Genomic DNA, 21,544 nt, shown 5'->3' on the forward strand with positions numbered 1-21,544 from the left:
TCTATCTATGTATATATTTCATTTTTTTTTTTTCCTTAGAAGTTGGGACAATACAAAAACTTAGATTCTTGTTGCAATGGTGCTGCAGTATCACATTCTTATGTCAATTATTAAATAATCCATTCGTATCTTATACGTATCAGTGTATCACAATCTTATGTAATACGTATGAACCTAAATTATCATTAGTATCTTTTGTGTATCACGCTCTTGTAATAGTTTTCTGTTTCACACAGTAAATAAAACGATGCAAAATAAACGATGCACCTAATTATTGAATGGTACGTAAATTGAATGCAATGTAAGAAGTGATCTCTCTCTCTCTCTCTCTTTTTCACGTTTTGGATAAAACTGTAATCAGGTAACGTCATTAAAGACGCTTTTGAGTTAAATTTAATTTCGTCCTCTTATTTGGGATATTCATCGTGAATTCTATTAAATTTTACCGGAAAAAGAAAATTTAAAAGTATATATAATTTGACATAAAAGCTAGTCTTTTCATATATAGTACAATGTTTTTGTCGTATTGTATGAATCAGACTCTGTCAATGATTTGGCAGGTCTCAGTAAGAAAATAGTACTAAAGGAGTAAAGGCTACTTACTCTTTAAAAGTTGTAGTAATGCAACTGTTGATTTTATTTAACTTTTTAGGAAGCATTCTTTCAGGTCATTATAGCACAAATTATTGCAGAGAAAATAAAGAAGAGTACAAAAATTATTACACGTTTTGGAGTTTTCCGAAACCCTCTATCTCGTTAAGCGGCTCTTGTAATCAATCTTTGAAGCTTTCTTCTATATATGAGACTTTTCTCTCTCTTTCATTTTGCCAACAAAGAGAGATGGTTTAATGTTTATTTTGTGATTATCTCTTCTTTCACATTTTTATATATTTTCTCACTTAACTCAAAACCAACAACAACAACAACAAACACTTAAAAAATCAAAAATTAGTAGTAAAAGGATTTGTTTATTAACTCTACTTATTATCATCTGGTGCTTTGATCTTTCTTACTCAATGGATTCAGGGGGAAGAAGAAGGGTACATAGTAGTAGAAGGGTTCCTTCAATGGGAGTAGAAGGGGATGAAGAGTTTCAAGAAGAAGATGTGTGGTCAGTTCTGAGAGAAGGAGAAACTTCAGGTCTTGAAATGAAAATACCCAAAAGTCATTTCTCTTCCTCATCTTCTTCTTCATCTTCACCGTGGAAGATTCATAGAAGCAAGGACGTCTCAGGGGTGAAACAGTCATCGGCACCTATGAATGTCCCTGATTGGTCCAAGGTTTATGGTGGTGACTCAAAGAGCAGCAGGAGGAGTAGTCATTTGTGTTTTCATGGTGACGACGAAGATGGTGATGAAGATGATGATGGTTGCATGGTTCCTCCACATGAATGGGTTGCAAGAAAGCTAGCAAGAACACAGATCTCTTCTTTCTCTATGTGTGAAGGAGTTGGAAGAACACTTAAAGGAAGAGATCTAAGCAAAGTGAGAAACGCTGTCTTGTCAAAAACTGGTTTCTTGGAGTAAGTAGGATATAATATCTCATCATCATCATCATCATCCATGTGCATGGAGGAGCATGAATCCCATAACTCTTGTTTAACATTATCATCAACATGAAAAACTCAACTTTATGGTATCCACATCATCATCATTATCAATGTCATTGTCGTCATCATCATGTGGGGATCACTATACCAAGAGTCTTTTGTTTAATATTATCGTTATTTCAATGTGTTATTTAGAGTAGATAAGTATCATAGTGATGATGATGATGACTTGTCAGCCCCATGCATGGGTCCCGTTTTATTTTTCTTCTGTTGGTTTTTTTTTGGTTTCTATTTGAAGCTTTAACTAGAACCTCTTTGAGTTCTTCACCATGTTTGGTGAAAGTTTTTGTCCTTTACTATCGATGTTATATATATAAACTATGTACCTCTTTTTGTTAACATTAGCTATATATGTCTATCATCTGATAATATCAATCGTAGAATGAGCACGTAGTTCCTTTAGTAATTCATGCTTTTGACAAATCTACTAGCAAAAAGTCATTAACTATGTCCAATTTTCAACCATATCATCAATCGATCGATCTACATCATAATCCTTCATCGAAGGTGTAACGAGATATGCCACATCTAATTATATTTATGCCTTTCTCCAACTACATGTACTTAACAACAAGAGTAACGGAAACTGGTATTGTCCAACATAAGAAATATATTAATTACGAGAATAATGCGAGTTAGAATAGTTTTTTTTTTTTGTTTTGTCTTCAATTAGACTTAAATATGCCATTAGCTACCAGCTTTACCTTCTTTGTGGAATCTACTAGAGCAACTTCATATGTGGAACCGTGAGTTGTTTGGTCTCATGGAAAGATATTTATATGGTTATAAGTTACGAAGCATATGTATAACGTCGTTAATAATAAAATACATTGGAGAGTTACTGATATCATCAGCTCATATAGTTGGTATAATGTATCATCAGCTCATAATATAGTTGGACAGCTTTCTTTATATTTTCATGATTTACACTCACAGTGACAAACCCGTTGCCATCTGGAATGGGTAGGATTGATTTATATAGACTCTTCTCTTGCACTTGATTTTGTTACAAGTCTAACCGTATCCATTATCCAACTTCTTCACACGTGCCTGGCATTCTTTCTTGAGCTAATTCATTCTTATACCTTCTTGTTCTGCAAATCGCAATAGACTCTTTATTTGCATCTTATTAATTAGTATCTAAGACTCTGAATGCATGGAATATGTGTTTGATTTGATACCATATATTGTCGAGCTAAGAAGAAAATTAAATTTCATACTTTTGAATTTTGGCCCAGTAGTTTCCACATAAAAATAAAATATAAATTACTCAAAAGAAAACAGAACCCGTTAATTGGAGAAGACATAACCTCGAATAAATGGGAAAAGAGGGATAATTGGTGATGTTGTTGATCGGAGAAAATAGAGTTCAGGAAAAAAAAAAAAAAAAAAAAAGAGAGGGCTAATTTGGTGGTGCTGCACAACCAAGTGTTCTAATACATAATTTTTTTTTTTAAATAACAATTTCGTAAATTATAATATGAACTAAAGTAGGTTTTTGTAATACAAAACATTGGTATGCTCCTACAGTGGAATCTCTATAAATTAATACTCTTTTAAATAATAATTTAATTTTAGACACAAGTCGATAAAATAATAAAGATATAGTTCCATCAATAATATAATTAATAATTATATAAAATTATCAAAATATTTTTTTTATATATATACACTAATTTTTGTTAGAGTTCATTTCTAATATTTTTACTATATAAAAAACTTTGAGTATTCTCTTTAAAATATGAGAATAATTATTTTCATTCGAAAAAGGATTAGTTATATTAATTCAGTCTTATTTTTAAACTTCTCTTTTGAAAAAATTTCCAAATTAGGAAAGTATCGCTATGAATTAATAATTAATAATTTATTGATAAATTAAAACCTCTTTAAATTAATAAATTTTCATGGTCTCAACTTTATTAATTTATAGCTTAAGAAAGTCCGATATTGGAATTACAACGACCTAATTAATAAGCACATCTCTATAAACATATATATCTTGAAAATCCATACACATCAAATTCTTTTCTTGAGATTAAACTGAAGAGCTTCACCATTACCTTTTTGTAAAATGATTTTGGAGAGAAACAATTTTGATAGCTGATATTTTCATCAATAAAATGAAACGAAAATAAGTTGATGTTAAATGCATATCCGTAGGCGTATGAAAAGTATGTCAAATGTAATAATTGCATTTATATCATCATTAACAAGAAAAACAAAAAAAAAGTGGTTTGGAATGCAAATTTTACGTAGCCTCGTACATGGACTGCACTTCGTCTATTTTTTTTGAAGCAAACACTCATAATATAATTTATTATTATTATTATTATTATTATTATTATTATTATTATTATTATTATTATTATTATTATTATTATTATTATTATTTTAAATGTTGTTCCTATGACTGTTTGTATCAAAATTGTTGGTTGTTTTTAGTGAATTATGATCTTAAGATATAGTTAATACATTTACTATGATTTGGTATATTGATTTCAACATAATAGTTTTATGTTGAAACAAATGTATGTAGTAATGAACCTCTTACAAATATCTTATATGTTAATATCTTTTTAGGTTTAGGTAACCTAAGACAAGAATAATATAATATTTATAATAATAATTACGATTGTTATCTATATAAAAAGACTAAACTAACACGAAAGAAAATTGGTTATAACATTATTTTTTCAACACACAATTATAAACTAAAATTTGAAAAATCAAAGTTTATAACTAATATCATATATTCCACGGATGAAATAGCCTGCTTACTCTTGGGCGAAAAGGGCAAATGCCCACAGCCACAAAAAAATTAAAAATTTAGGCCACATATTTATAAAAAGATTAAGCTCATATGTTTGGTTAGTGTAATATAATTTGTTTTTAATAGCATTTTTGGTGAATATTATGTTCTTAAATATGTACTTTTAATGTGATAGAGAATTTCTAATCTTGGGTAGCAAAATATATTTCTATTTTGGTTCATTATAAATATATTTTTTAATTCAGTATTGTGATAATTTTTTTTTAAGCCACATTTTTAAAATCTCGCCCTAAGCCTCCTCTACTCTAAACACGGCACTGGAAATAGCTAAGTCATTTGATATTTCTTGTGGTATACTCAAAGATAATATAAGATAATCAACTCAACAAATTTTTCTTGTTCTAAATAGTTTTTAACAGTCAAATTTCTTCATGACATAACCATTTATTTATTAAATTTATTCTAATTTTTGAGTGACTAAAATGATTTACATAAACTGTTGTTTACGTAACTATTTAGCTAGAAAAAAATAGTAGTTTTTTTACTGAATTTACACATAATTTATTTGGTTTAGTTATCAAAAAGCTTTCAACAATTGAGCATATGTGATATATGTCCATGTAGTTTTATTATTTGTATGAATTTAAATAAATGAAAAAAGTACAGTTGAACCTCTATAAATTAATACTCGGTAAATTAATAATCTCTATAAATTAATAAATTTCTCTGGTCCCAAGTTGGGACTAGTGTAATTTTGGACACTATTCGATAATATAATAAAATAATAATTTTTTTGAAACTCCTTTGTAAATATATAGTCCCATCAATAATATAAATTAATAATTATATAAAAGTATCTAAATATATATATATATATATTTACAAATTAATTTTTATTAGAGTTCATTTTTAATATTTTTAATATATAAAAATCTTTGAGTGCTATCTTCAGAACATGATAATTGTTATTTTTATTGTAATTGATTTTATAAAAATATTAGTTATAAAGATTAAATCTTATTTTTAATATTTTTTACCAAATTAGGAAAGTCTCTCTATAAATTAATAATCATTAATTTATCGATAAATTAAAATCTCTATAAATTAATAAAATTTCATGATCCCGACTTTATTAATTTATAGAGGTTTTACTGTATACCCCTTAAAATTTTCCAATAAGTAGAGAGATGCCACAAGTGATAAGCCAATTTTTTTTTTTACCACACCAAATTACAATTCTAGTCGTGTATATTAAAAATAAATGGACCTAAACCCAAAGGCCCAATACTGTTCCGTATCCGCACTCGGCGTAAGATAATTTCCTTTAAAGTCAATTAAAAAAGAAGTAAAAAAAAAAAAAAAAAAAAAAAGTAAAACAAACACAAATTGTATTAAGTTTGGGTGCCGTGCAGGTAACACTCAATAAACCCTAAATCCATCCTCTGATTCCTTTATATATATATATACTCTCTCCTTATTTCTTTTTTTGATCCTCTTCCTTATTCCTCACAATCCAAAACCCAATTTTGTTTTCCTGATCATTCGCGAACCCTAATCTTTCTCTCCGATCATCATTCATCGATATTTTTCTTCTTTTAGGTCTGTTTTTGATTTCGCCTTTCCCCTTTGTCAATTTCGAGTTTCTGCGTTCTGCGTTTTATCTCCGATTTGGTCTAACAGATAAAGTTTTGATCTTTTTTCTTATTCATCGCAGATACTAATCGAATCCGTCATGGCTAAGAACTCGTTCAAGCTTTCTAATCCTCTGGGTTAGTTTCTTCTCTTTACTGATCGATCGATATTACTTTGAAGGGTTTCAAGGATTGTGATAGTTTTGTGATCCTAAATCTTGTTAATGGAACTCGATATTATTAACCTGATTAAGATTTAAGAGTTAGTTTGCTTTGATTTAACTGCTCTGATTCGATCTTTTTATATTGGTTTCTCTGTTTGCTTTTGATAGACCTAATTGGTACTTGAATTATATTTCATGATGTATTTTTGTATGATGGATCTACTAGCTGTGATTGAATTTTTATGGTTTTGTTTTGATCTCAGAGATGAGAATGGCTGAATCTACTCGTATCAGAGCGAAATACGCAGACAGAGTTCCGGTATGTTTTCTAAACTTTATCCATTACTGAGCAAAGTTTTATAGGTTTAGTTGTATTTGTTCTAATCAGAAATCGAATGCAGGTGATTGTGGAGAAAGCTGGACAGAGTGATGTTCCTGACATTGACAAGAAGAAGTGAGTACATGATACATCTCTCTTGTTGGATCATAATGTAATCGTTGTCTTTTGTTCAGTAGCTGATTCGTTTGACATTGCCAAGGGTATTTTGTTGTGTTGCTATCATAGGGTTAGAGTCATTATAGGTTACTTTACTTTAATTGCTTTGATCGGTCATTATAGGTTCTCTCGTTACTCAAATTTTGTTCCTTGGAAGATTTGTATCACATTAGCTTACTTAATGTATACATCTGAACTCATGTTTATCTGATCTTGTTTCTTCCCTTTAGGTATCTTGTACCAGCTGATCTAACCGTTGGCCAGTTTGTATACGTTGTGAGGAAAAGAATCAAGCTTGGAGCTGAAAAAGCAATCTTTGTCTTTGTCAAGGACACATTACCCCCAACTGGTAAAGTATTCTGAACCCTTCTTTTATAAACCTTTGCGTGTGTGAATCTTCGACTTCCAAGATACATGTTTTAATTTGGTTTCTCTCTTCTCTTTAATAGCTGCATTGATGTCTGCAATCTATGAAGAGCACAAAGACGAAGATGGGTTTCTCTACATGACATACAGTGGAGAAAACACGTTTGGATCGGCCTGTTGATTTTGATCGATCATCTTGAATGATGATTTGTACATTCGTTTACCCTCCTTTAGCTTTTGCTCTGGTTCCTCGACCTTAATAATGTGTTTTACTTTCTGGGTTTTTATCTTTTGAGCTCCCTCTCTCTCTCTCTCTCTCTCTCTTCTGCTATTGAATGATTTGAAACCAGTTTCGTTCTGTTTTTTAGTTTGACTTGACATTAACTCACATCTCTCTTTTTACTTTTTTTTTTTGTTTCATCTGCTCATGGCGGCTATAGCCTATAGTATCTTAAATAATTTTAAGATAACCAAATCGTCGAATCTTGTGTTAAATTTGACTAAACCGGAAAAAGAAGTCGTAAAATTAACCAAACCGAAAGAAAACCAGAGAGAAGGGAGATAAAATAATTAAATAAAATGTCATTTTCCCATCGTATTATTCCTTTGCGACTGTTGCAGTCCCCGCCGCGATTTGAGCTTCTGCCGTCGTCGACTACACAAGGCAAGGTATGATCGCCCTAATTCAATTTTAGGGTTTTTGTTTAGTGGGTTTCTCAATTAGATTAGAAAGATTCGTGCTTGATTTGTAATTTATTCATTTTGACCTTATTCCCTGTTTTTGAATTGCTAAACGAACTTGATATGTATTTCTGGGAAATGACTTCAGTAAATCGTAGAAGAAAACTAAGAACCCAGAGAATATTATTATATGCTGATTTACAAAGCTAAATTCTCAGTCTTTTGCCTGATTCATGAATCCTCCCTCTTGGTTGTTGCTAGAAATTTTAACAAAGCTCATTGCTTTCTGAAATTTATTAACTTTACAAACTCAAAACCCTTAGACTCGTCTTATATGCTGATTTACTAGCTAGAATTCTCAGTCTTTGGACTATTTGTGAATCATGAAGTAGATTTTTTTGGGTTTGTAAATTGGACTAAGTGGAGATTCAATTCTATGTCAGAGTTCTTATCATGAAGAAATGTATGATGCGGTGGGATAATGATGATGATGATGATGATGATGAAGATGACTCATCCGAGGAATCATCGTCGTCTTCTGACTCAAACCCGGATAACTCAGAGACTGGGAAGAAGAAGAAGAGAAAGAGCAAGAAGCCAATAGGTAGGACAAAAGTTTCATTGTTCTTGGTGTATTAACATTTTTGAGATCTCTCTCTCATGTAACTTTGTCTTTTTCTTATGGTTGCAGCGAGGTTTGCAAAGAAAGATAAGAAAGCATTTGACTATGAATCTCTGCAACAACATGGTTACAAAGCCGTTGGTCTTCCAGATATACGTGCTCCTGTTGAGAAACAGGATTGGTCATGGAATACGGGAAAGGATAAACAAAGAGTAGAGGAAGTGAAAGAGAGTTATCAAGAACGAGAAGCTACCAGAGCTGCTGTTACAGGTGGCGAGACGATTGAGAATGCGCAGTTGCGTAGTGATAGGAAGAATCTATCTTTCTCACAGAAGGAGAAGAAGAAGAGAGATTTAGGACAAGCGAGTAGAGGGAAGAATTACGTTGAAGAAGAGAAGAGGCAGTTGAGAGAGAGTGGTGTTTACTCTGGTTTTGATTCCTAAAAAACATCTCTACTTTGAGGTAAAATCTATGTATTTGATATGTATGCGATGAAACAAGAGCTTGATTCCACTTATAGCCACATATTTGTATTGAGAATCATCAGTTACTTAGCATTGTTCTGATTCCTGATAATATCAGCTTTGAGTTAAAGTATGTTTGATTGCAAAGAAGAACCAGGAGCTTGATTTTACTAATAAACACACACATTTACATGGAAAAATCAAACACTATTGCAACTTTATATTCTTACAATACTGCAATAACTCAAGCTTTGTAGCAGAACTGAAGCTTGTGATTGATTCTCCAAACACTAACTTCATCTGTTCTAGCAATCTGGAACGAGATGAAGCATCACTTACTACTGATGGCATTGTCGACTGGTTATGTGGTTTATTCATCGGACCAGGTTCAAGAACGAAGTCAAAGAATCGACATCTCTCTTCTCAGACGGATACTTGATAGGTCTTGAAGAGTTCTTGGGGAAGACAAGTATCGTCGGGAAGCTACCGAGCTGCAATTCCTGCTTAGCAAACTCCTTCTGTTCACCATCCGCTCTGAATTTCGCAACCTTGATCCCGCTTCCAGCCAATTTATCAGTCAGTTCATCATACGATGCTTCCATGGCTTGACAAAAGGGGCACCACGGAGCATAAAGCACAACGATCCAAGGCTCTTTACGGTTCTCCAACTTCATCAAATTCTCCACGCCTTGCCTGCTCAAAGTCACAAGATTCTCACTCTTAAAGATATCTGCTTTCGATTCACCATTTACTTTAGCATCAGCTGCGTTTTCCTTGACGTTCCCTTTGTGAAGTCCACATTCTTTAGCTTTAGCATCTTCCCACCACCATCTCCCTTCTCTCTCGTGCTGTCCCGGTAAAACCGCTTTAGTACAAGGCTCACATCCAATGGAAATATACCCTGCCGCGTGCAATGTGTTAACCGGAACATCCATAGTCCTCAAGAAACTCCAAACATCGTTCCCTTCAACATTAGCAACAGGATTCCACTTCACCAAACTACCAGCTCCACCATCTAAACCTTCAAAAACCGGATCAACCTGAACAACTGGTATCTCAGACCTAGTTCCAGGTGACTGATCTTTCCTCTGACCTGTAATCCAAGCCTTTAAACCCTTGAGAGCACGCCTCAATGGTCTCACTTTCCTCACACGGCAACACTCCTGATGACCATCTTCATAGAAAGAGAACAATCCCTTGCTCCTAACCAAACCTTGAACCTCAACAGAATCAGGAAACATATACTCAATTCTAATCCCATAGTGTTTCTCCACCTCATCAAAAAACCAATACGTCTCAGGATTCAATCTCCCTGTATCCAAACTAAATACTCTAAATGGTCTCCCAGTTAAATGAGCATACTCAATCAGAGCAACATCTTCAGCACCACTGCAAACACACAAACAACAAACTCAGCCATCTTTTTCAAAAAATTTAAACAAACTGTTTACATAACTCATGATTGATTCATCTCTATACCTAAATGCAATAGCGATATCGTTCCCGAACTTCTCAAGAGCTTTATCCATAATCTCAAGAGGTGAAGCATTCTCAAGCTTCTTTGCAAGCTTTTCAAAATCCTCAACCTCTACTACTTCAACAGCTTCTTCCTCTGCAGTAATCTCTGCTACCATTGTCGTTGCTGCAAGAGGAATCATAGAGTCCTTTGTCTTTGACTCTGCGTTTAAAGGTTTCACAGATGATGATCGCTTCCCAGATAGATTTAAAGACACCTGAGTTCCATAAACACGATCCGATAACCTCAAAGAACCTATTTGAGGCACTGCAAGAAACAAAAATAAAATAAAAAACGAAACTTTTTAGCAATTCATATCCAAATTAGTCAAATTTGATACGTAATAATCAAAATCCACATTGACCCATCAAACAATTTTCGGAAAAATTTGAAGTTTTATAGAAATTGAAACTTAATATCATACCTTTAGGCTCAGATGAAACGCCGGAACGAGAGAAACCAGAGTTTATGATCCTTGAAGAAGAAGAAAGATGAACAGCCATTGCCATGTTTTACAGAAGATAAATTCGATTTTTATTTCCTTTTCTTTGTATCCTTTCGTAGTTTCGTTTCAAGATGCTTTGAGGAGAAAGCGTTGGGGTTAAATAACAAATTTGGAGAAAACCAGGTGAAACCAGATTCATTGAACCTAGACGCATTTGTTTTGTTTTCGGAAAGTGCGAATATAGTCTGGTTCAATTTGATGACGTGTCAGATTTTAAGTGGATGAAGTTATTTTTAAAATCTTCGCTCCTCACTTGGCCTCCTGCAGGGTCCCTAGAAATCGCGGTAAAGTCAATTTTGGCAGAACCAATCAAAAAATAAAAATTATTGTTATTTTTTTATTATTTTTTTACATGGTGGAAATAAAATTATATAATATTATATAAAATAAAATTATAATTAAATGAGACTATATTTTTATAATGAATTGCCAATAAATCATGTATAATATAATCTGTCTTTGTTAAAAAAAGTAATATGAATTATGTATATAGATATATATCTTCTCCTTTTTATAAGTAAAAATAAAAATTATTGTTATTTTATTATTTTTTACATGGTGGAAATAAAATAAAATAATACTAAACAAAAATAAAATTATAATTAAATGAGTCTATATTTTAAAAATGAATTACCAATAAATCATGTATAATATAATCTCTCTTTGTTAAAAAAAAAGTAATATGAATATACATACATATGTATAAAGATATACAAAAAAAAAAGATATATATCTTCTCCTTTTTATGTAAAAGTTTTTATTTAAATATATATTGTTGCTACTTTTCATATCTTAATTTTATTGGTAGAGTTAAAATATAAGCTTACCAAGTTATAAGATTAGGTGATTCACCAACCTAAACATTATAATGCATGTGGCAAAATGAGAAGTAACACATGTTTGTTTGTTTGTTTTTTTTTGTCTCTTCTTGGTAATATAGACAGTAACTAATTCTGAATTTCTGGTGTGAGGGACTAATTTCTAGAAGCTTTAAGAGAGATTTACTGTATATGGATTGGTTTAACGGTGATATAGTTATGCTTAAATTAGTCGAAGATTAAATTTAAACATTAACAAGGATCATCTAGAAGTAGATTATCAATATTTTCTAACTTCTTTTTAGGATTAGTACCATAACTCTTCTTATTCTGAGATCTTCCATAGCTCTTTTTTATTCCTAGATCCTAAAAATAGAATATTACTACTCTCTGATTTGGGCTTTAAAACCATTTCAAAATTATTGATCCATCCAGTAACTAATTTTGTAGTGCTAATGGGCCAATTTAGGCATTAAGCTGTCAAAAAAGTTGCTGAACTATGTCCCATATCCTTGGGTTATATACGCTATATGAATTTAAAACCCACTGACTTATCATAAAACTCTGCATCTTCGGTTATACTACTCATTTATTACTACTGACTATTTAATATTTATGCAGTTTGAGTAGAATACCCTTTATAAAAAAAAAAGAACGAAAAAAGAAGAAGAATGTTAGAGCATGTCGAACGAATGGTAGTTTTTGTTAGAGGTTCTATTAAATAAAAATTAAAAATAATACTGTAATAAAGGAAGATAAAAATTGAGAAACATTTTTCTTTGTAGAACCATAAGAATCGATTTTCTAAACATGTGACAGTTTATAATAAGTAGCACGGATTGAAATTTCTTCATTTTATTTATTTGGTAATTTTTATTTAATACATCGTATATGTGATTATTTTATTTGTTTTAAAAGGTTTTTTTTGGATGGAATACTATGGCATGAAATTATATATTGAATATGACTTATGAAAATAATATTTATTCTGTAAGATATATTCTAGTGTATCTAGATTTTATACTGCGGTATAACGCGGATTAACTTGTGTGATAAAAAAAGATTAATTTTTTTTGGTTAATTTTACTTGATTTGTTTAGTGTTTAAAATTATATATTGTATTTTGATTGTTAATTCTATGACTTAATCTATAGTATAGCGTATATTAATTTTAGGACCAAATATGTAACATATGTTTGTCAAAATCATCTTGACCGAGAAAGTATACCAAACAACATTATTCCAAATTTAAATTTAATCCGAGAAATCATATTTTTGAAGTTTTAACCCGTGCTCTAGCAAGAAATCATATTTCTTGAAATTTTTCATATTATAGTGACATATTATTGATCCGTGCTAAAATAAATCAAATTAGAGTGTTTATAATTTTTAACTTTTTGATCTATCATATATTTATGATATTCTTAAAAATATCAAATTAAACTATTTTTAAATATTTCAAATTAAATTATTTAAAAAGTTTATTATAGTATATAAAACTATACAATTCAACAAAAGAAATATATGAAATGAATTTAAATATTCAAATTTTGATCCGTTACTCAGTCAAAATTTTCTGATAAAGTTATGTAAGATTTTAGTTTTTTTAGTATAAACGGAAATCACTTGTAATCTTCCGAGTGATTAATTTCTATTAATTTCTGAGATTTTTTTGTTTATATATGGTTGGTTAAATATTCTTTGAGATTTTATTTTATTATTTGGAATATCTTTTTTAAAAGGATCATAATCCTAAATCTATATAACCTTTCAACTAATTAATCCATATAACCTATCAAATAATTAATCTTAGTTATAACCTATATAAATATTATATGGTCTACCAATTTAAAGTTATGTACTTCCGTTTTATTAAAAAGGAAATTTAGAAAAAAAAAATTATTTAAATATATAATAACAATAATAAATAATTAAAATACATTATTTTAAGCAAGGATGAGCGCGTTGTTGGCGATGCAGATGGTTACATCTTATATATGTCAATCCGATTAGCGAGTTTGAGCACTGAGCTCCATTTATATGCAAAGAAGTTAATTACAAGTTGGTTAGTTAGGGTAAACCAAAACCATGAAATTACTCTCAGTCTAATCAATTACACCACCTTTGCATTTGACCGGCTTCCATATCGACATTTTAAGCTTCACTCTTGACAAATTTCCATCACCGAAGCAATTAGAGAAAAATTTAAACATGATCATTTTTCTTCTTTTGGCCTACGAGTTATCACTAAAACGATTTAGAAATATTATTTTTTTCATATCGACAAGTTTAGAGCAAACCTTGTAAGTTAGTAATTTTCTTGTCATTTACTCATTAACTAGGTTCGGACCCGCACGTACGTACATGCGGGATTAATTTCAAAACTAAATTTGTAATCAGATTTGCAATATATTATATATATACAGATTGTTTTTGCAAACTTATTTTTAGTAGGGTTGGACCTTCGGGTAACCCGTTCAGGTTGGGATATTACCCGATCACGTTTGGTTAAACAGGTCTAGAAAAATAGAATATATTAGGTATTTTTCAATATATAGGTTCGGTTTAGTTTGGGTATTATTAACTTCGGGTCGGTGCGGGTTACAAATTTGATAACCGATTAGTACACCGAGTATCCAAAATTAATGACTTGATATAGCATTTATATTATAACTTTTGTTTAAAAAAAAACGAAGACATAAGAGTGTATGTAATGAAAAATATAAAAATAATAAAAACATGTTTGATACAAATATTTCGGAGTGGATGTAATTCATGTTTCGTCTTGTACCTGAATTCTAGTTGTATAGAGAATGCATTTCCAATAGTGAAGATTCTCGATATATGACATTCCCGATATTAGACAAAAAAAATATTCTCAATTGGAAACGGGATGGAACGAATACAAAAATTACCAAAATACCACTTGGGACAAACATAAATATAGTTCATAGTATATTTCTATATCATATAATAAAACAATATTACAAAATTAGTTGACTTTTTTATTCTTATTATTTTATGTGTAGTTCATCTATATTGCATTACATTTCTTAGTTTTTAAAATTTTAATATTGTAAAACACACTTTAATGCTTTTTTAAAAAACATGTTACATATAAGATTGTAAGCGTCGATATAATTCAAAAATAAAATAATATTTTCGAGGAAAATAAATAGATAAATTAGCTCAAAATAAAATATTATGGTTTGATATAATATTTATTTATAATACGTTCTAAAGGTATATCATTATATATATATATATATATAGGTGAGAGTTTATGTTGCTTTTAATTATAAATAGTAAGGATCAAAAAGTTTCTTTTGGTTGCTTTGTGGTTATTTTCAGTTTTGGGAATTCCTGATCACAAATATTTCGGAGTGGATGTAATTATTTTATCAGTTTATTAAAAGAAACTAATTTACAAACACAGTAACCACCATCAACATTATGCACACAAAAAAAAAGGGTAGATTTTTTTTCTTATGAGAATTCTATGTTTTTGTAAATATTATTTGTAGACAAAAAATCTTAAATTAATTTTAATATTGTTTTTAAGAAACAGTTGAGAACTTTATAACATAAAAACAGAAAAATGAATAATAATGAGAAGGCAGAATATATAAGTCAAATTTCATTTTTGATGTCTCAAAATTCATTACAAATTTTAAGTAAAGTAAAGAAAAAAAATGAAATGTCAATCCGAAACTAAAATAATTCCAAATGGCTCTTACCAATTTCAATTTTAGTCCCTCATGTTTTTTTCAAGTAAACCCCTAATTTAAACAAAATTCACAAAAGATAAATAGTTTTGATCATTCTAATTTTAAAATTAGAATTTTGCACCCTTCTAAGATCTCTTGCTTTCAAAGTATACCGAGAACTTTCATGAACCAAGATTGAAATCATTCTCTAGTTTGCAAGCAATTTGTTAGAAAATATATATTAACGCTTGAAATTTGTTCTAAACCTTTTCTGCCTAAGAACATGTAAATACTATAGTAATAGAGGTCCATAATATAAACCTATACAACTCAACTAATTACAGTGTCTCAGACTCTTGAAAATGAAAAAAAAAAAAAATCAATAGATTATAGTTTCTCCGTTTATTGCTTTTTACACTTTTCCTTGATAGGTTTACTCCATTCTCAAGTATGACATGTTTCAAAGTCCTTCCTTTCAATTCACCTAATAGACAACATGTAACAATATAATCATGGAGCATAAAAATAATACACTATTATAGTTAATGTAAATATGTACTAACATATAAAAAACAAAAAAAAAATCAAAAAGAATAATAAGAGAAAATCGATTAGAAATATTTGATCCTTTAACCTGCACCATTACTTTAAAAGTTTTACAATCTTGACTTTTATATTGCACATATTTCTGAAGAGTTCCAAATCTGAAATACTTAAAACCAATATGAAAAATAAAAGTTAGAAATTTCAAAAACTCAAAACTTTGATGCTCGAAAATATTTTTGTGAATGAATGAAATGGAAGAGTTTGATACGTCTTATATAGTGATTAGATTAGTTAGGGTTTCCTAACATAAACATTTTTATTATATTAACACAAAAAGATATTCATCATTGTTTATTTTAAAATTCTTTCAATTAAGTTTGGTATATAGATTTTAGGAAAAGAAAAGAAAATCATAATTTAAATATATATATATTGTTTCCGTAAATATCTCAAAATATATAACTAAATTAAATATGTTTACATATATAAGTTTAAATTTAATTGCCCGATTTTGATAGTAACAAATTTACTTTTTATAAATTTGAATTTTAAATTAGTTGTTTGTAATTGGATGGTTTCATTTAAATGCATAAATAGTTTGAGTAATTTTAGGGATTAAATATGCTTGTAGTTAGTATTATTATTTTACCCCGCTGGGTAGGATCCGAATCCTTTTAAACCGGATAGCATAGGATCCACATTTTTTTATTTAAGCCGACTACAAACGAACCGGGTCATTTCAGGATCCGCAGGTTTTTCAGTTTTTATTTTGACCAAACTACCATTTTCTGTTTTTTTTTTGTTCTAACTTGAATGACATTACATTTAATAATAGAGAACTTTATGACTATGTGGTGAAAACTATTTCTTTTTTAATAGTATAAATATATTTAGCCAATGTGAGACTCTACATACACTTTTCTATATCTTTTTAATATATAATCAAATTATTTTTTTTACATATATAAAATTTCGATTTTTAATTCTTTCTATCTATAATAATCATGACTAATTACTTAAATTTTGTTTAGGAAATATTGCAAAATCTAAACTAAATAATTATTTGTTTTTCTCTAATTGTATTAAATTGATTTGTTATTTCCGTAAATATCTCAAAATATAAAACCAAATCAAATAGGTTTACATATATATATATATATATATATAATTTTCGATTTTAATTCTGTGATTATTATGGAACAAAACTTTAAATATATACTAAGGTTTTCATTTTTTTCTGTTTTATCCATATGTATTAAGATGAATTAATTAACATAGTTTTTTTGGTTACGAAAATTTAAAAATCTAAAATAAAAGATAATATTCAAATATTAAATTAGATTTCTATAAATATATCAAAATCTAGAACCATTTACGTTATATATACAATTTCAAATTTAATAATTTGCTTTTATGGTAACAACTTTAAACCATTTCCAAAAATATCGGGTAATTTTTAATTTTATAATTAATTTTTAATTATTATTTCCATAAATATTATTTCCATAAATATTAGATTTTTGAATAACAGTTTTTGTTTACTATATATTGTTTATTGTTTTTATTTTTAATTATATAAGCTATTGGAAATGTTTGGCAACATGGATATATGATATGTTTTTTTTTTTCTTCAAAATCTTGTTTTGTACTCCCCAATTAATAGTATAGAAGATTAGAGCAAGCATATGCGTAGACTACTGTACTAATTATTAATCACGTTTTAAAAAAAAATGGAAAATATATAATCTCGATATATACATCGTATCATTTTTCCTCGAGATAAAAATGAAACCAATAGCACACAAAAGTTTAAAGAAACTTCAATCGACCTTAATACAAAAGATTAGAGAAACTTCAATTAATCAAAGTTACTACTAAGTTATATACAAGATACCACGTACGTACAAAATATCTCTACTAGCAGTATGTATACTGACAGTGGCGGATGCAGAAAATTATTTTGTGTGGGGCAAAAACATATATAATCAATAATATTAAATTTATATTATAAAAATGTTAAAGAAATATATCAAATATTTTGCATTTTTAGTATATTTAAAAATTTTAAATAAAAAATGAACCAAATTTTTTGCAAGTGTTGCTTTTATTGGTTTATAATTGTACTTAATTACTTACATTATATTATATATATATATCAATATTTAATTTAAAATATACACATTTACAAAGTTAAAATTCACAATTAACTATGAAAATATATTACATTTAAAATTCACAATAATATATCTATATATATATTACATTTAAATTCCCTTATCAAACCATATCACAAATTTAAAATTTAAAAAAATAAATGAACTACAAAAGAGATAATATTGTTTCATGTTATTAATTTAGTAGTTTTACTAAGATTTTAAGTTATATGTATACTAAACAATTAAAGTATGAATTAAATTTGTTAAAGTTAAACAAGAAATAGAAGAAAGAAAATGGAACTGAATGTGTATAAATTTATTTAAGAAAAGTGCATCAAATAGTCAAAATAGTAAAAAGAAACATGCTAAATAATAATAATTAATAAGCACATACACGGCCATGAAGCCATATAAGGTTTTCATATACCAACTGAACTACATGTACTTCTTAGTCATATGTACTGGGTAATTCTTAAAAAACAGTATGGGGCACGTGCCCCACCCCTCTCTCACGTAGATCCGCCAGTATACTTGTAGCAAGCTAGCACTTTATAGTTTATATTAAAGTCATTCCTTACTAGCTCCCTTTTTCCCGATAACTAAACTGACAAGGAAAATTAAAGTACAATGTACATGCGTAAATGCGTTACAAAGAATATAAAAATGCGACGATGTTGGGAAAAAACGTGATGATGTAAGATTGGTAATTAATAAAAATGGTATCCTCTAGCCAAGCGGCAACGCCTCTAAAGAGTTGCAGATTCTTTTTTTGTCTTTTCGTTTAGACACTAAATTCTTCGGTAAGTCAAATATACTCAATTTTCAATTAATAGAAAAGTGTTAAATTTGAGAAGTAGAGACATATATAAACTGTAGTCTAATTAAAGAGACAAAATTTACAATAATCTCTCCTGTAATCTTGACATAAACAGGATGGTTTGGGAATATACATGAGAAATTCGGAATGGACAAAAGGACTGAAAAAAAAAATTAAGGACTAATCACATCTAAATACGTGATTGAAATGTTATTCTATTGTTAATAATTAGTATTACGCCAGCGGACATTATTACTAGTTTTTTGTTTTGTTTTGAATATTCTATAAACCGAAACGGAGACTTTTTGTTCTAGTTTTGAACGTGTTACGTGTCATCGGAAGAGGATTCACATACATGCAATATGCTCGCACCGTCGCACGTCACTGTTATTTAGTTCACTTGTTTTTTTCTTTGGTTTAAATGTTTAATGAATTATAGTATATATTTAGTTACTTCTTCATCACAGAGGTATCCACAACTTAGATTATGTTTTGGGTTACTCGCTACAAATTGATGTATACAATATTTAAATGGTATGGACCAAAGAAAGTGACAAGGAATGAGAATTTTGGTTGACTATAATAAAATAATAGTGGAAAGAATTTTGAGTCAGTTCGCTAATAACATGCAACGGTTCTCCCGCAAACGTAACGGTCGTGCATGGGGTCAAGGACAAATATACATAACTATTTATATCCCGGAGGAAAGATATACCTATTTATATATTCTATTTGCTCAAGTTCGTTCTTTCCATTAACCTTATCTATACAATTGTGTGATTGGTGATTTGATGATTTCATAGTTGGCACTTAGCGGTTTATATCTATTTATATATCCTAATTAGAAATCCAGATTAATTCTAATTATTATATAATTGATTTTTTAGTGCAGGATCAATTTTGTAAACAAATTATCCCCTCCATAATAAAACGGAAGTACACGACTTCAAATTGTAGACTATATAATATTAATATAGGTTATAACTAAGATTAATTTTTTGATATGTTATATGGATTAATTATTTGATAGGTTACATAGATTTAGGATTATGATCCCCTTAAAAAAGATATTTTAAAGAAGAAAATAAAATCCCAAAAAATATTTAACTAACCATATATAAACAAAAAATCTCAGAAATTAACAGAAATGAATCAATCATCCATAGATTACAAATGATTTCTGATTATACTAAAAATAAAATCTTACCTAAATTTATCATAAAATTTAGATTGAGTAACGGATCAAAATTTGAATATTTAAATTCATTTCATATATTTCTTTTGTTGAATTGTATAGTTTTATATACTATAATAAACTTTTTAAATAATTTAATTTGGAATCTTTAAAAATAGTTTAATCTGATATTTTTATGAATATCATAAATATATGATAAATCAAAAAGTTAAAAATTATAAACACTCTAATTTGATTTGTTATAGCACGAGTCAATAATATGTCACTATAATATGAAAAAATTTCAAGAAATATGATTTCTTGCTAAAGCACGGGTTAAAATTTCAAAAATATGATTTCTCGGATTAAATTTAAGTTTGGAATAATGTTGTTTGGTAGGCTTTCTCGGTCACAATGATTTTGACAAACATATGTTACATATTTGGTCCACAAATTAATATGCGCTATACTATAGGTTAAGTCATAGAATAACAATCAAAATATAATATATAATTTTAAACACTAAACAAATCAAATAAAATTAACAAACAAAAATATATAATGTTGTTTAGGGTTTGTTAATCTCTTTCAATTAAATAGAAATTACCAAATAAACAAAATAAAGGAATTTCAATCCGTGCTCTAGCACGGGTCATATTCTAGTTTAATATTATAACATATACCGCTAAACAAGACCTAGTATTCATGACTTCACCATGTTCTTTAGTCTTGTTGGAGATAATTAATTAGCTAGAAGGATCAAGGAGGTCGCGTCAGTTACAACAACTATAATGAGTACTAAATAGTACAATTTTTGTTTCTGTGTGCATATAGTTATATACTACTAGTATTACTTTTCTACATAAGTAGGGGTATTAATTGGTGAAAAAAAAGTAGGGGTATTAATTAAAAATCATTTTTAGTTAGTATTAGTAAGATATAATTTCACTGGAGAATCTATCTTAACTTCTTAATTGAGTTCAGCACTTCTATATTATCTCTCTGGTTTACCCTGTCTATAATGTTATCAATTAATGTGTGTATAATGTATTAAAAGATTACAGTAGACCTCTATATTTCTGTTTATATTAATTAAAAAAAAATGGTCACTTATTGTAAAGACAAACATTAAGAGAAATAATCAACACTTTTGAATATTAAGGGAAATAATCAACATATTATAAAGAAACCAACCCTTTTAAATATAATTGAATTGTGGAGATGCAGAAAACCAATATTAAATCTGTCTTTTTAAAATATGTCAAAAAGCATACAATATTATTTAAATTGATCAAAAATTGTGACTAATATATCAGATATACATATAATATATATAACTCTTGACTTTTTTTATCTACAAATTTTGTTTTCTTGTTTTTATATAACATTTTTTATTAAATAAAAAATGTTTCAGAAATTCAAACCAAATATAATTATTTAAAATATTTTAGGTCAAAATGATTATGTGCTAAGCTTTTAGGTCATATGATTAGTCTGACTAC

The 21,544-nt window shown here is 28.8% G+C and overlaps 4 protein-coding genes across 4 annotated transcripts; 3 read left to right on the forward strand and 1 right to left on the reverse strand.

Moving 5' to 3' along the window:
- The first annotated feature begins 681 nt into the window (after window positions 1-681).
- Window positions 682-2,004, forward strand: LOC104716776 (protein S40-4-like). Its single transcript, XM_010434221.2, has one exon. It carries the CDS (start codon window positions 1,017-1,019, stop codon window positions 1,524-1,526), a length of 510 nt encoding a protein of 169 aa, XP_010432523.1. The 5' UTR covers window positions 682-1,016; the 3' UTR covers window positions 1,527-2,004.
- A 3,734-nt stretch (window positions 2,005-5,738) lies between these two features.
- LOC104737309 (autophagy-related protein 8b) lies at window positions 5,739-7,424 on the forward strand. Its single transcript, XM_010434231.3, has 6 exons — window positions 5,739-5,978; window positions 6,094-6,148; window positions 6,438-6,493; window positions 6,576-6,628; window positions 6,901-7,019; window positions 7,120-7,424. The coding sequence occupies exons 2-6, from the start codon at window positions 6,112-6,114 to the stop codon at window positions 7,215-7,217; spliced, it is 363 nt and encodes a 120-aa protein (XP_010432533.1). The 5' UTR covers window positions 5,739-5,978; window positions 6,094-6,111; the 3' UTR covers window positions 7,218-7,424.
- Window positions 7,425-7,556: 132 nt separating this feature from the next.
- On the forward strand, window positions 7,557-8,945 carry LOC104716796 (uncharacterized). Its single transcript, XM_010434241.3, has 3 exons — window positions 7,557-7,705; window positions 8,161-8,321; window positions 8,409-8,945. The coding sequence occupies exons 2-3, from the start codon at window positions 8,171-8,173 to the stop codon at window positions 8,780-8,782; spliced, it is 525 nt and encodes a 174-aa protein (XP_010432543.2). The 5' UTR covers window positions 7,557-7,705; window positions 8,161-8,170; the 3' UTR covers window positions 8,783-8,945.
- On the reverse strand, window positions 8,944-10,974 carry LOC104716805 (5'-adenylylsulfate reductase 1, chloroplastic). Its single transcript, XM_010434253.2, has 3 exons — window positions 10,744-10,974; window positions 10,283-10,586; window positions 8,944-10,192 (listed from the first exon to the last, which is right to left on the reverse strand). Exons 1-3 carry the CDS (start codon window positions 10,826-10,828, stop codon window positions 9,178-9,180), a joined length of 1,404 nt encoding a protein of 467 aa, XP_010432555.2. The 5' UTR covers window positions 10,829-10,974; the 3' UTR covers window positions 8,944-9,177.
- Between the last annotated feature and the right edge of the window lie 10,570 nt (window positions 10,975-21,544).

The sequence above is a fragment of the Camelina sativa genome, chromosome 2 (assembly GCF_030686135.1).
Source record: "Camelina sativa cultivar CO46 ecotype springtype chromosome 2, ASM3068613v1".
NCBI classification, from domain to species: domain Eukaryota; kingdom Viridiplantae; phylum Streptophyta; class Magnoliopsida; order Brassicales; family Brassicaceae; genus Camelina; species Camelina sativa.

Coding starts and splice junctions, on each gene's coding strand:
- LOC104716776 (XM_010434221.2), top strand. CDS start 1,017: ATGGATTCAGGGGGAAGAAGAAGGGTACATAGTAGTAGAAGGGTTCCT.
- LOC104737309 (XM_010434231.3), top strand. CDS start 6,112: ATGGCTAAGAACTCGTTCAAGCTTTCTAATCCTCTGG. Junction 6,494..6,575: donor AATACGCAGACAGAGTTCCG/GTATGTTTTCTA, acceptor AATCGAATGCAG/GTGATTGTGGAGAAAGCTGG. Junction 6,629..6,900: donor CCTGACATTGACAAGAAGAA/GTGAGTACATGA, acceptor TCTTCCCTTTAG/GTATCTTGTACCAGCTGATC.
- LOC104716805 (XM_010434253.2), bottom strand. CDS start 10,828: ATGGCAATGGCTGTTCATCTTTCTTCTTCTTCAAGGATCATAAACTCT. Junction 10,587..10,743: donor CGTTTCATCTGAGCCTAAAG/GTATGATATTAA, acceptor TGTTTCTTGCAG/TGCCTCAAATAGGTTCTTTG. Junction 10,193..10,282: donor GATATCGCTATTGCATTTAG/GTATAGAGATGA, acceptor GTGTGTTTGCAG/TGGTGCTGAAGATGTTGCTC.
- LOC104716796 (XM_010434241.3), top strand. CDS start 8,171: ATGAAGAAATGTATGATGCGGTGGGATAATGATGATGATGATGATGAT. Junction 8,322..8,408: donor AAAGAGCAAGAAGCCAATAG/GTAGGACAAAAG, acceptor TTATGGTTGCAG/CGAGGTTTGCAAAGAAAGAT.